This window comes from Aquila chrysaetos, chromosome 16, assembly GCF_900496995.4.
Source record: "Aquila chrysaetos chrysaetos chromosome 16, bAquChr1.4, whole genome shotgun sequence".
NCBI classification, from domain to species: Eukaryota; Metazoa; Chordata; class Aves; order Accipitriformes; family Accipitridae; genus Aquila; species Aquila chrysaetos.
This window is the reverse complement of record NC_044019.1, coordinates 12,785,958-12,802,011: the sequence shown is the minus strand read 5'-3', so window position 1 is coordinate 12,802,011 and position 16,054 is coordinate 12,785,958. Positions and strand designations below refer to the sequence as shown.

Sequence of the window (16,054 nt, the reverse complement as noted above, 5' to 3'; positions counted from 1 at the left end):
ATATCCTACAAAAGTATTTTAAGAATCAGCAAGGTGAATTAAGTACCCAAGTACCTTTGCCTGTATTCCTGAAATTGCTGTTGAAACACCACCTTAATTCAGGGCCTGATGAGGAACTGAAGGGATGACATTATCTCCTTACCTGCATAAGAGGGTCAGTTTAAAAAAAATAAAAAAATCCTAAATTCTAATTACAATTTCCTGTTAAAAATATATAGTATAAGAAAGGAAATATAATTATGGGAATAGTGATGGCCTCCAATGCCTTCTTCCATAAAAGATTGTTAGAGAAGATAGTGGGTTATGCTTAAGTTTTTCAAAAGATTTACAAATCGTCATTGAAAATTTTTATCAACTATTCTGTTACAACCTTAATATCATGTTGAAATAGATACATTAACTAGAAATGTGAAAAGAAATGGGTACTTTTGAGCTGACTGAAGTATAACTGAAGAAAAATTCATACACAACTAAGAAGCATTTGTCACCCCTTTCCCACAACCCCCCTGCCCATCCCTTCTGAATTGGTCCATATGAAGCATCACTGACACAAGAAAAGTATTTTCTGTGCTGTTTGTTTAGGATTTTTGGGGTTTTTTTTTTTTTGGAAATTGGGTTGCAAATCAAAGTGTGTGTTTAAGTTAACATTTTTCTCTGCCCTCATAACTCTAATCCATCTACAAACGCATTGTATTCCAAAATTACATTTTCTTTTTTCCCCAAGATATATGCTGTTGAAACCTTACGTGCCAAGTTTCTGCCCTAAATGAAATTTTACAGCCAGATTATAACCCCCTAAAGAGTACAATACTAATTTTACAGTTGTAAAATAGGATTTTATAATGGAAATACTGACTCAACTTCTACTCTAGCATAGTAAATATGTTGGCATAATGAAATTAAATTGATACAAGAGCTCACACATTAAAATTTCATTGAAAAGCAGCATGTAAAACTAATTGTTTTAATTAGGAACAAAATCATATTCATCCATTGACTATTTCAGAACTTTGATCTGATGTACATCACCACAGGCTTTGGTATTAAGACTAATCTTGTTCCTATTAAATATGCATCAATAGTCTGAAGCAAAAATCCACACAGCAAGAAGAAATAGTTAGTCAGCACTGAATAGGGAAGGGATTTTATTCAAGGCTATCAGGCTAAAGTGAGCACAGCAAACTAATCAGGTGAGTAACAATGCTCTGTTGATGAAATTCTTTCTGTGTGCCTTGCAAAAATTTGGATAAACAGCTACAAAATACAAGAACGCATGATTCAGAAGCATTAAAAAGGCAGACATCACAGGACTGAGGGAGCAAACACAAACTAAAAGATTAAAAAAGCCAAGCGTTAAAGCAAATAAGGGAAAGTCACCTTCTAGAAAATACCTTAACAACTTTGTTTCTAAATTTGCAGCACTGCAACTTCAAAAGCAATTGCAGTAGGTATTGTTTTGCATACCAAATACCACTCAGAACCTTCTGACCCTCTCGCAATACCCATCTTGATTAAATCAAGTAATACAAGAACAACATCCAGTGATATACCAGAAACATCAACTGGTTCCCTAATTTCTTTGCAACTGAGGTCTAGTAAATTGCAAAATGGTTTGAATGCTCTCCTGTGTGCCTAAGTGTAATGAACACATTAGAAGCCTTTTTACGGCTTGACATCTTATTCGGTCAGCTGCATTCATACAAGTTGAATATAAAGTAGAATCTTTCCAAGTTGCTGAAACCTATGCAGCACAAGTGCAAACAGATTAGACAGTCATGCTTTTATTTTACTGTGAAGTATGCAATCTATATAAAGCTAAAAAAACCCCAGTGATCTTTCGATATTTTGGATTCTTTTCCAAATGACAATATTTTTCTCCCTTGTGCATGTAAGGATGTTAGCGATAAGAACCGAGTCACACAATAGAAATTCCACTTTCTGCTGCCAATCACCTCTATGTACATTGCAACACTCCAAGAAGATTCAAGTTACATCCTTCAGATGAACAAGTTAAGAGACTATGTTCTACAGGACACAAATGTTTTGAAACATTGGAATTAAAATTGTAATCCAAAGCTGAAGAATGGACTTCCTTATCCCTACTATTACAAGCATTTAAAGTGGATGTTTAGATTATTTTTCTTCTTAAAGTTTTGAAGTCATTTCCATAGTTATCATTGCAGGCTCACACCATCATTCTCGATGCAGTTGAAGTACATAACTGAGACACAATCACATCTAAAGGACACTGAAATACTTCTAATAACTTAGGATATGAAATGAAATGGAACTACACATCCAAACTGCAAAAAGAACAAACAGAATACATTAACTTCAGTGTCATGTCTCTCAAATAGTAGATCCTCAGTGCTGCCTAGCCATCCCTCTTGGATCTCAGTTTAATGCCTCCTCAAGGTGTCATTTTCAGCCATCCATCAGTTCTGACCAAATTACTGGCCACTCTAAACCTCCTAATCAAGTGGTGGCCCAAACTAAACATCTCCACTTGTGAGAGCTCAGAGACAAAACTAGAAGAGTCTTAAAAAGTAACCAACTGATGAAAACTAAGTTTGAGCACTGAGCCTACCTAAATTTGCAAAGTCTGTTCTGTGCAATGAAAAAAGGGGACTACAGCAGCTTTAACCAAGTCAGTAAGAATACAAAGGTTGAAGGGATTTTCTGGTTGCTATTCCTAGTTTCTGGCTAGTTCAAGTCAGCCACGTTATGTCACCTCGTTCACTATCTCTTGAAAATGCAACTCCATCTGAAAATTAATTGGCTTTCCCCTCACTGTACCTGTTGGGATGTTATTCCAGAATCTCACATTTTTAATGGTACCAGACATTCTTGTAGGCTCCTGTCTTCATTTCTAAAAGATGGGATTTCAGCCTTGTTTTTCTGTTCCACTGTTTCATGGTCTCAGTTTGTCCACCTCCCCTTTTCTGTTGCCTCACTCCTGCAGTACAGCATGCTGCAAAGGCCGCTGAATCCCTTTCTCAGTGTGTTCAGCCTCAAAAATAAAAGCTGTTTTCACTTGCTCTTGTAAAATAGTCTATTAATCCCCTGGATCACCATGGCAGTAGTTCTCAAGGACGACAAGATACAGGACATAAACTTGCATAAAAATAGTGAGAATTGTTCATTATTAGTGAAGGTATAGGCAGTGTTGTGGTCCATCCGAGCTTTTTTTTTTTTTTTCCCTTCCCCCTACAAGCACGCTACCAAAATACAAAGGTAACTAAATTAGGAAAACATAGTCCAGCAAAAAGACTTAAAACCTCCCAGGAAGATGGTTATTTGATCATTTTTTTAATTTGATCATTGTTATGATCATTTTTACTTGGAGTGAACAGACAATTTTAGGTCTGAACTCAGTAGTAAATATATACATGGACACAAGCAATAAAACTCATAGGAGATCCAGCAGCTTTGTATCCTAGCCTGATAATTAATCCATCATCAGTTGTTTAAATTTTACAGTACAGCGATACCCACTTTCTTTGGGAGGCTGCAGTATGCCAGCCCTTCTCTGCTCACTGATCAGATGAATGGGAAATGGTGGGAGGTCTGCTGGCCACCGTCAGTCACACTGCTGGCAAAGTCGAGAGCCAGCTCTGCCTCGTGGACTTCACCTCACCAGTGTTGAGCTCGAGCACATATAAGTCTTAATCTAGAGTAGAGGAGTTTCTCTTACCTAAACCTTGCTCAACAGACTACTTCTGTACAAAAAATGTCAGAAAAAGCAGGCAGCTGGAGTAGTACCCTCTATATCTCAGTGTGATATCGAAGGAAGTGCTGGGGTAAGTTATCAACATATGCAGAGAGTTTGACTACAATTTCTGAACTGTTCGTGGAAATTTTGCAGCTATTTCTTTTCTATTCAGTATTAGTACTATATTACACCTCACAAAATATAGTAACTATACTGAAAAGAAACAGCATTATCTAGGTACAACAAGGGGAAAAGAATGTTTGAGCATATACAAAGTAGCCAAATATCTTAGGAGGGAAGTTTTAAAACATCTTCCTGTGAGGATAATGCTAGCCATATGATACAGGAAAATCAGAGTGAAGTTAGTTTCAGCTTCCTACAAATCCACTTCAACAGGAGCACAATTTGTGCTAAGTATTGAAATTTAAATGAAAGCTAAATTCCTTAATTATAATTATTTTTCCTAGATCCTGCAATAGAAAATTATCTATATTTTGAAATACTTTACTTTTGTTTCATCAAATGGAAAACAAGTGTTGAAAATTTCTGCATTCTTCTAGATATAATTTTTTTCCTAGCTCTTTGATATCTTTTGGTAGAGGTTTAAAGATTTGGGAATTAAGAAAATAAGTCCCAAGAGCGTTCTTTACATGTAAGAATATCTACATCTGTACTTTGTAAGTAAGAATTTTAAAAGGTTTCTCTACATCCACCACACAGATCTTCATTAAATGAGAACAAAATGTAGTTGGAACTGCTCATGGAGTTAAAGCTCAGAGATGAGAAGGCAGCTGCAAGATGCAGAGATTGCATGTAAAAAGCATTTAAAAATACTAACCCTTACATCTTCTGACCCCCGTTCCAAAAATTCTTAAAATAACCACCACCACCCCCAAAAAACCCCAAACACTTCATCCCAAAAATTAGAGGGGGAAAAAAAAAAAAAAAGGATGGGGGGAAGGATATAATGGGCCTATAGTTGGTATTCTTGACTTGTAAACCACAAGAAGAATAAAAATGAAGTGTCGCCTTCTGTCTAACATTGAAGACAGTGTACAGTCCTCAACAGCTTTTTTAATTTAGAAGGAGGGAAAAGAGGGTTCTGAATAACACAAGATCCCTTTTATGTAGCAATTTTTCAATATTTACGTTCAACTATTTATAAATTAAATCAGATCTGTTCTAATTTAACAAAAGTTCTATGCACATGTAGTTTCAAGTGTATTTCCCTGCAACTTTTCAGCAAAGCTTTCCCACAATTTTGATTTTCAATTTATATTAAGCACATACTGATAGGCTTTACTAAATAGGAACATGGGTTTATGTATGCTCAGAAGTAAGCAAACTTATGAATGTTGTGTTGAATTCGGTCCTTGGTGAGAAAGCATATATCTATGAATTAAAGGAACAAGAAACTCTTAACTAAAGCTGGTACTTGCAGACGATTGCTTGATCCAATTCAAACCAATTCAAAGGAACGGGCACAGTGTAACATCCATGCACGGCTATATTCAATAATTGCTTGTGACAAATAGTGTTCATGATCAAAGAGACTGTTAGCACAATCCACATAACGGTTTTCCTGAAGGATGTTTGTTCAGATGTGAAGGTTGGAATTGTGTATCATTCAGTGGATATCAAAAGGAGAGCTCCCCTCAGTCTGCCTGAGGCATGATTGAATTTAATGCTTAAGGGGCAGGGGGGGAACAAACCACAAAAAAAAACCCACAAAAAAAAGCCCCCCCAAACCACACAAAAAACCCTAGAGACAGTGAGACAATAACATTCCCTGAAGGTGGTCATCTTTGACAGATTTGGTGGGAACATTTAGTATCTTTTTTTTTTTAGTGTCTTATTTTTATTTTTTTTTAATTCTTGTTTTTATTGTCCAGAATCTATACTAGGTCTTCAAGACTGTTAGTCTGGACATGAAGGACAAGATAAGCAGAGTAATTTTGAATATGGGCACTGGGGAGCTGAAAGATGCATCATGTTACTTGTATTTTACTTGAAATATTAAATTTGTCTTTTGAAAGACATACAGATATGCAGCCATTGGCAGAATTATTTATATAACATGTGCTGCATTCAAAACCAGCAATAGTACAGACAAATTTTTATGCCACAAGGTAACCTTAGCTTTCTTCAAGAAGCCTATAAACTGGAATGGTGAATAGCTACAGCCCAGAGTTCTCAAGGAAATTCAAATAAAGCCCAGGAGGCCAATTTACATATGGAAATGGAAATGCAATATAGATTTATAAATAACAACAATGACAACGAGGAACACTTAATTAAAAGTTATGCACCCTATGGGTATGTCTATAGTCAGCAAAGCACAGTAATATAAAAGTACCCAATTCCAGATGCAGTTTAGTTGTAGTAACACAGACCTTTTATATGGTTTACTTTATGCTATGCTACATATTCTATTGCCGCTACCCAAAGGACTTGTTTAGCAGTGTAGACATAAGCTGAGATAACAAAAAAAGTGCAGTGTTGTAGAGCAAGAAAGGGGGTGTGGAAACGTTATCAGGTGTTTTTCTTTTAGAAGTATTCTCTACTACATAAGGTAAGTGCACTTTTAGAGCAGTGAGATCAGCTACGTTGCCAGACAGACCACGTATCTATGACAGTGTTTGAGACGGGAGCTGTGAATTACCCTCTTCTGCGTGTCCAGTTCTAAACAGACTGAGACAGGTTTTCAGTGACCAGAATTTGTGGCATTTAAGCGATTCTGAAAATTCTGGCTAAATGATAACCAAAACTTTTGAGACCTAACACTTTGAGAAGGTTGTTGTACGAGTTTGAGACCTTCATTAGGAAGCATCTGGATACTTAATGACCCCCCACTTATTGCCCTAACTTTAAACGGCTTTTTCCTAGCAGAAAGCATGAAGAATATTACAGTATCAAAATACCAGAAATGGACAGACCTGAATCCATTTCAGTTTTGTTTTGCTAGATCCTTTTAGCAGTTAGCAGAAGTGTAGCATCTGCGTCTAGAGCAGAACAAGGACACTAAATTCCATTTTTAATATTAAAGAAATTACATTATGGGTTCATTGAATGCAGTCTCACACTTCAAGTGGCATGCTGCAACATAATAGAAGTTATAACAGAGAAAGAATATTACCATAATTAAACTTACTGATTAAAGAAGTTTCTTGTAATTAGAAAGACAAAATAACTGGCATGCCTATTAACTGAGCAATAATTCCCTGAAAGGAGAATATTTCAATATCCTGACAGATCGTATTGCTTCTGTGGAAGGCTTTACTGTATTTTCAGTAAGCCAGTCTGGTCTGTCACATACTCAATTTTTAATGCCAACGCCAATGACAGCATGTGTTTTTAAATGCAGCTACATCTGCCACTGTTAATTACCGAGTCATCTGACTGCTACACCGGAAAATAAAAACACCGTGATGACATGAAAGCATTGAAAATCTACTTGCCAGAAAGCCACTTCCTTGTGCTACACAGAAAGTTTTCTGATCCTAAGAGAGGCTGTATTTAACCATGGCAGACAGCAAGAGGAAGGACTTCTGCAGGAGATCTTAGTAGCAACCTAAACAAAACCTGTTGTATTAAAAAAAGGCTACATGTGTATTTCAGCACCAGGAGACCTGCAATAGACTTGGTCATCAATAGATCCTTCCTTCCTGAAAGAACAAGTAGTACTGTTTGTAGAGAGAAGACTATATAAGCACATACACGCAGAGGTTTATTAAAAATATTTCTTAAAAAATATATGTTTTATTAGTGAAATGGAGGTGTTAGTCCTATCGCTCCTGTACATAAGACTTACTAGCAGTCTCATTTTTAACAAAAAAAAAAAAAGAAACAATGCCTTTTGATTTAAAACAGCAAAGACAAGACTCTAGAAGATCAGCACATTTTGAAAATGCAAGTATGGAATCATTAGTGATGCCTATGCATTTTAAAGATCTGTAGCATTTAATGATGACAGTTTGTTTTATTAAGCTACATACAGTTAAAGCAGATAAAATCAAGTCATTGCTTGAATACTAATGATAAGGAAAAACAGCTTCAAAAAGTACCTTTCTTTGAACTCTTATAGGAAAAGGAAAGGGAAAAAATTACAGATGGGAAATCCCAGAACAGAGCAGCCAACCTAATATTGGCGTATCATGTGAGAAAAGAAAGAGGGAATTGTTACTAGCAGAAGCAAGAAAATTGAAGTGTTTACTAAAATATAATCCCAGAATAGAGCTGCCAAACTAGTGCATATAATAAACTAAAATAGAGACAACTGTCACTAGCAACAGCAAGAAAGCAGAACTTTATCAGTAGAACTAAAGATTCATCTACACCAAGGTGTGGCAGCACCTTAGAGAAACCTCAGAAATGTCTGAGCAAGATGGTATGTTGACACAGCACAGACGAATGCCACATAAGGATACTAAGTGGGTTCCAAAGCAATATAATCACTTTAAAACAGTCCTGTGCCTGTATTTCTTAAGTATCTCAGATGCTCCTTGTTCTGGAACTAGTCCATTCTGAATAAACAGGGAGTTACTGTCCCAGGCCAAATAGCAAACCATAGATATCTGCTTAAAACACAACAACAACAACAACAACAACAAGACACCCCCTCCCCCCAACCACACACCCAAAAAACCCCCAAAGCACTAGCCCTGATTTAGCAAGACTCTTACCACCTTAGAAGGTTGAACCCTACCATGAGAAAAGTAGCAAGAAGTAATCACTATAACAGAAGGAAAGAATAGATGTTTCTACATCTCGTATACATAATTTGATCACTTCAGATCACATAAAACTATGACCACCAAATAAAACTACTGATCATTTATAGTATTTTCTTAGTTTCATAGAATTACAAAAACAGAAAGTGCATTGAAGAAATAAGAGGCCATTTCAAAGTGCTGTTCTAACTCCATGCTTGCTTGAACTTTACTCCACATTTGGAGGTGTTAACTATTTTTAGTACATGTGAAATTGCTATACTTACTACTCCCCACCACAGGGCATCTGCATAGCTGCCAAACTCTGTTTCTCCAGAATCATTTACAGCATCTTTTTCAGCCAGGTACACAAAATAAGAGGAAAAAATCAGGCCCAGAAATCCAATGTAAAGTGTAGTTATCAGTTCCTGCAAAGAGAAGCAAAATAATGGCATTATAATATTATTGAGACACTTAAATTACCTATCACTGATGTTTTTTAAAATATGATTGGAATAGAAGAATGGAATTTTAGCAATTAATAAACATTGACACTGACTGTTGGCTGTGGAAATTAACAAAAATCCACTGAGCTTAATGGTGAAAGAATTTACACCATAGTTGATGACTTGGTCCAGCGTGCACGTTTCAAACACAGGGTCAAAACAACCTCCTTGCTTGCAAGCGTGACTCATTAATCTTTTGGTCACCAAAAAGTAGTTGGGTAATTTTTTCAGACAGTGCCACATTCAAAACAATTTTGTAATTTAGATACATGTTTTTAGAAATACTCAGACTACTTTTAAGAAGTCTCATTTTCTGTGGTTAAGTCCAACTACAAGCCAAAAGTTTGCCAAAGTGGAGGTGAATATTTTTAATCTTTTAGGAACTTTTTGTCCCTTGAACAAGGCAGAACAACCATACTTGGTTAAAAGAGATGACTGCCTGCCTCCACACTAAACATATTTGACATCATCAGCATATCTGCATACATGCTGTTCCAAATATAAGGACTTTTGCATCAATTATTATGCTATTCCTCAGAGTACTCAAACTTACTTGTCTGTGTATGAACACAACTGATCCCAGCAGCCTCCATGTACCACCCTGACGGTCAACATGCAGCATTCGTAAAATCTGCAGAAAACGGATGCCCCTGGAATGCAATTTTTAAATGAATGAAAAGACTAAAGAAACAAGAGAAGAAATAGAGGTGGAGAGGGGAAGTCTGTCTCTTCCAAAGGACCATTTTAAAATAAAGACTTTTATTTTTTATTATATTTTATTTTATGTTAGACTTAGCAGCCTGTCTCTTTTCACTCCGTTCACCTGTCTTTCATCTTGTTTGTTATGAAGACAGCATGGGGAGATTGCACGAGAGGACAGACCTTTCTAAACATGGCTAGTACAGATAAGTCAAGGATTCAGGAATTTTGGACGCAGGCTGTGAATGCTCTAGAAATCATTCATCGACTCATATTTGACCTGCTTGCCAAGATGGGAAACCACATACAGAAACATCTAACTAAAGATCTGAGTTCCTCACCTTTGAGGAATTTCATAGGCAATTCGAACTAGACAGTCCAATAATATTTTAAAATATTCTTTTTATGAGAGTCTCTGCAATCCTAGAGCATCACTGCAGCTAGTGAGCAGAGCACAGTACACTGACATGTACCCTGTCATTCAAGAAAACCAAGTGGTGTGACCTTCCTGAGCACAAGCTGGGTTCAGTCCATCAGGAGCTCACAACTACTAACCCCAGGCATTTTATGAAGAAGCAGCTTGAAGACATCAGAGACATGAAGCATGAAAGAGTTGCTATAAAACTGAGCCAAGAAACTAAAACAGGATTTGGGTAGAACTCACCTAGTTGGGGAAAGGGGGCAGGGGTATGTGCACCTCTTTCCATCAGACATAAAGGCATTACGACCAGACAACACACTCAAAATTTTATTTCCCCTACATTTAATGGGATCACTGTTTCACACCCATACATGATTGGTGATCTGCTCTGTTACATGACTCTGAGCAGTGACTCATTTTCTCCTGGAAAAACCCAACACCTTACTCAGCACTATTTTCTTTTATTGCATATAATTACCTGATAGCTGAGGTTGCAAAGACTTGACCTTTAGAGCCCACACAAAGAACTATCATGGAAGCAACAACTACAATTAAATCTGGAAAATAAAAGTCAATTGAAAAAATGAGTTAGCAGCATCTTGCAATACTTCTGCAAGACTGTTACTAGAACCAATGCCAATATTACTGTAACAATTTGAACAGCCACTCCAAATTAAGAGTTTTGTTTATATATCAAGAGATCTCTATTGTAACGTAAGAAGAAAATATAATTGTGTGATTGTAACGTATGAAGAAAATATAATTGTGTGATATGATAGAAAGGTTTTACTGGGATGGGTCCAAGATGGCCACATTCTAGATGAATGACGAGAGTGATATAAGTTACTGTAAAGCAGCCTCAGCAGCCTGGAATCATTATTAGCTATAACCCATGAGGAATTTCAGCAGTTTCTACCCATTATCTGTTCTGTGTATCTTATTTTCTCTGCTGTTTTAGACAGTATTTTATTCATTGACAGAGGTTTTGGAGTTTATTTCATACATAAGACAAGTGCCTTACTATTATTTCATCTGTCCAGGTCTAAAAGTGAGAGAAAAATTGGAATTAGTGTGTAAATCTAATTTAGTTTAAGTCAGTCATTACCCTAGGACAGTACTCTAAATCTCTGTGCATCAGGCCTAGTTAATTTTGGAAAGGAACTCTGTATTTTGGAGAGTGAAACAGTTCTTGATACTTATCTGGGAAAGCAGAACTTTGTTTTGCTTTCCAAGATGAAATAAATTGGATGACGTTTCAGAACCCCTAGTGTTCTAGGTCTCAAGAGAAATGGATTGTGGACAGAGTGCAAAGATGCAGTCAAAGCCATTTTATAGTTGCAGTCACACCTGAGATACAGTTGTTATTTATATATATGCACAGAGAAGCTAAACTAAACTATTTTATGATTGTAAAAATACCCAGGTACAAAATTTTGTAATTTATATTCAGCAAAATTGTAGATAGCTTATGAAATACTATATCCTCTACTCAACAACAAATAATGTTTCCAAGTAGCGGAAAAAACTATGTCACAGAACAAGAATTACTGTGCTTCTATAACAATACTCCTCTTCCAAAATCTGGTTCATTTAATCCATTTATATTTTAAGTGCTTCAGGGCAAGGGTCTTTATACAGTTCTCTCAATATTGGCTAACAAAATACAGATTGATTTTGGATTATTATGTTTCTTTCATTGAAATTGCTAAATGCATGACAAGCATTCTAAAAACAATAATTGTTTGTGACATATATGGAATATATGGATGTAATTTCTAAGAACACCGAAGTCACGTTGGGAAGCCAACTGCAGTGAATATCAAGGGCAGTCTGGTGCCCAGTTTCAGATGCATCACTGAAAACCATATTTTAATCCAATAGATACACAAAGTAACTACAGTGCATCTACCATGCTCCACCATGCAGTACATAGCTCAATTAGAGTGCAAAATAGACTCATAAAAAATTATTCAAATGGTTGCTGGGCATTAAAAAAAAAAAAGGTCAGTTCAGTATCTAAAAAAAATACAGTTGTAGCTATTGTACGGTGTCTGGGATCCTGAGGTCACAGGAGACAGGACTATGGTCAAGACATTTCTGGCAAAGCTTCAGATCACTTGTGAAAAGAAAACACTCTGCTCTTCTGGAAAAACAAACCAAGCTACATTTGTTCTCAAATGACAGTGTCATGGATTCCTGAAAGGAAATTCAGATCTACGATAATGCTAATGACAAGAGCTCTTGCTCTAACTTGGCTTCAACTACTGCAGAAATTCCATTTCTCGAAACTTTCAAGGACAAGTTTTACAACTACTGCAGAAATTCCATTTCTCGAAACTTTCAAGGACAAGTTTTACAACTACTGCAGAAATTCCATTTCTCGAAACTTTCAAGGACAAGTTTTACTCATTGTTTACGTCAACTTTGCAAGCTGTGCATACTCACCAATGATTGAAATAGGCTTCCTAGCAAAACGAAGTCTTCCCCATATTCCAACATATTTACTGCGGCATCCTGCTGACCATAACCGAACCACATATTCTGTTCCAAAGAATACCACTAATACAATTTCCTAAAAGAAATAGACAGGGAACTAGGTTAATTCTCTACTGTATGTCTCTCATCTTTTTTCAGAATGTGTTAGGAAATGCTAAAATAAAATGTAAAATTTGGAGGGTGAAAAAAATGTCAACTATACCAAAATGATCTCAAGTAACATAGAAAAATCCGTAAGACTAAAGAAAGAAAAGATTAAGAGCAAGTTTAAATACTTTAATTGCACACAGTTTGGTTTGTCTACACGTACTAAAACTGAAGACCATTCTGTGCAGTTCACTTGGTCTAATTCAAACAAAAGGTTTCCTGACTGAGCCAAAGAAAACAAGCAGAGTCTGTATGCAGAAGATGAGTATTTTGCTAGCGTATTTCATTTCAGGAAGAGGTGTGCTTCACTTTCAATTTACTGTATCAGCTTAGCTTCCCACTTATTTATACTTTTTCAGTCTTCCTTTAATCTCATATGGACTGAAGAAAGATTTCTAGTAGCCATTACCAATCGGTTAGTTTCCAGGTGCACTGAAAACATAGTGAGATCTCAAGCATGCGTTTCCCATCCTCTTCTCAACAATTAGAGACTTCAGCAGAAACAGAGATCTAGTCCTGAAGCACTGCTGGTATCAAGCTACATGTTAACCACAGACCTATGCTAAGGTATGACTTTGGAAATGCCTACAAAGTGATAGGTGTCAAAGACATCTGACATTCTTGTTAATTAGACAAAGGTACAATTATGTCGTATTTGGAATTTAGTCAATGTGTAGATAAACCTTGTTTTCCTACAGACTGGTTGAGCATGGCATACTCAGCATAGTTTCCTCGAGTATTAGGGAGCTGCAATACTCCCCTTATTGGCCAACTCGACTAATAACTGGTCATATTCTCTATCAGACCCAACAGCAAGATCTACTAATTGGAATTGTAACAGTGGCTTGTAATTGAAAACATACAAGACATGGCATATGGAAAGAGTAAAGCACAGAAACCAATCATAAGGTATCACAGTTACATAGATTAAGAGAACGAGCTGCTTATTTCATAGAGTCATTTAATATAAAGAGCAACTGCAGAGAAGACAACATGCTGCTCAACATTTTATCGAGCCTCCTCACATTTCTGCAGGGTTCACTGCTGTTTTTCGTAACAGATTGGCAAAGGGGATGGTACCTACGATTATCTTCTAAATTAACTGAAATAACCAGGATACAACCCTAGTCCGGTCAAGATGAAAGGGAGTCACATAATTAGCTTCAAAAATGCATGGGACATTGCCCTGAGTACTGAGTAAAATAATAGGTCCGTATACAGCAAGAAGAGGGGAAAAAAAATGTTATGTATCTGTTGACTTTGCTATATAATCTTTTTGTGGCTCTAAAACGCCAGTCTCCTGATGGCATAACAAACTGTTCATCTCAGGGCACTATAGTGTTGAAGTTTGACTCCATGATGCTTCTAGAAAAGCTAGGAGAACATCAGCCAGGACACTTGCCCTTTGTTTTGACAATCTCATAACCCGGGCAAGATGTCACATGCAACAGAACAGCTATCACGATTGTTTATAGTAACTCGTATTCCAGTTAGATTTTCAAGATATAATGAAACTGTCCAGATCATTGCTTGTAATAAACATGAAGCTCAGACCCTTTGACTCAGCCAAGAACCTCTTCTACAGCTTCATTCTGAAAGGATCTACCAGAACTCTTCACCTTTTAAAAAAAAAAAATAATAATGGACTATTATTAAATATATTTCAATAATAAAGTCATAATGAATGTCATAAATCTAAAGAAACAGTATGTGCAGCAGACACTTTAAGGAAAGCCTGTGTCTTATGGCAGAAGCTTCAAGCACAATGAAACTCTCCCTTTGTCCAATTTCACCTAATGTCATTTACAAACCTACAGTGAATGGCAAAATTAAGATCCCTGCTTTACATGAGGTGCTGTTGAATTGTCACAGCAAAATAAAGCACCCGAGGCCATCTTTTCTGATCAGGTGATTGTATTCATTTCACAGACATGGTCAATAAACTCTAATATCCAAGTACTGTTCTGTATGCAGAAGGCTAGTACATCTCCTTTCATCACTACCACAGAGGAAACTCCCTTAACAAAAGACAATAGCAACCATACAGGGAGCAAAAACTGTCTTTCATTCAAAATAACTAATTTGAGGAAGGAATGTATAGCTTCACATCGTATGCGATAGCACAGATAATACTGTTCAGATATCCCCTAAAGCAATTACCAAAAGCAAAAGAACAACAACAAAATTATCTCAGTAGGCAAAGAAAAACCCACAGAGAAAAGTTTTGGTTTTAGCACAATGAAACCACAAACAGCACTCTGACGAGGCACCGTGGCCTTGTCAGGATCACAGTTTCAGTTTTATAGCAAGAAGGTAGAAAGTGAAAGCCTGGATTGTGCTTTAAAGAAGCGTGTATTCTCTGCGTAGGGAATTTGCATTGGAGTTGTGCGCCTATGTTTTTTAAAGGCCCTCCATGGTTCATTGGATAACAGGCACACCGGCAAGTATGCAAATAGGGGCTGTCCCAAAGACAATGTGACAGACACGCAGTCAATGGTTACTGTCATCCAGCTCTTTGCGTGACATGCAGACAAGCTTAGAGAACATTGATTGTCCTATAGACGCCGGTGACTGGAGGGAACGACCAGTCGGCTTACACCAAGACACATTTTTCACTCCTGACGTTTTGATAAAGGCTTATTGACCTAAATGAGACCCAAGTTATTCAGGGAACATCGGGGGTGAAAGTGCACAAGCTGTTCTTCATGGTCATACACAAAAACTCCAGGTATCCATTAGCAACTGGCAAATTCCCCCTCCCCTGCCCGTGGCTATGTGACAGACAAAAGTGTTTTTAATATCTTGTGTTGCATAAGTCTAATAAGTAGTCTCCGGGGGGTGGGGGAGGCTGATGAATTTCTGTCCGTACACTTATACTAGCAGCCAGAAACTTGCAGACAACACGGAAAATTCCATTAGAAAATTATGCCTTCCTGAGCTACAGACATATGGCCTATATTTTCATGATTAACAGCTTAACATGGAACTTTACATTAACTAGAAGGATGCCAACCTGATCCTTAGTTCATTTATGCTGGTGATAATTAGGGCTAATTCCATTTAATAGCAGGTACCCTGGCAGAAAGCAATGCCTCACACCTGAGAATTCCAACAAATCTGAGTTGCAGTACAGATCAATTTGGTCCACTGTTTCTTCGATACTTTCTCCTAATTGCCCACTTAACACCTATCTACTAAGTGTACTGTATAAAAGTTTGCGCTTCTCACAAAGAATCAGCAAGACTGAAACATCGCTTCAAGAAGCTGATATAGGAAAATGGAAGGATGAAGTGCTGAGCAGACAGAGAGGATGTAAAGAATGAGTGAAATAAGAAAAAAAGGCACATTCAGCACAAGGGAAAAA

General features: G+C 37.0%; 1 protein-coding gene across 5 annotated transcripts in view; it reads right to left on the bottom strand.

Moving 5' to 3' along the window:
• Window positions 1-16,054, bottom strand: part of KCNQ1 (potassium voltage-gated channel subfamily Q member 1) — a 370,157-nt gene that overhangs the window by 265,832 nt on the left and 88,271 nt on the right. For all 5 annotated transcript variants that reach the window (XM_030038703.2, XM_030038702.1, XM_041129087.1 and 2 more), the window contains exons 3-6: window positions 12,493-12,619; window positions 10,526-10,604; window positions 9,481-9,577; window positions 8,709-8,849 (exon numbers count right to left, since the gene is read on the bottom strand). In XM_030038703.2, the coding sequence (XP_029894563.1) occupies window positions 8,709-8,849; window positions 9,481-9,577; window positions 10,526-10,604; window positions 12,493-12,619 (444 nt within the window). The remainder of the gene's footprint in view (window positions 1-8,708; window positions 8,850-9,480; window positions 9,578-10,525; window positions 10,605-12,492; window positions 12,620-16,054) is intronic.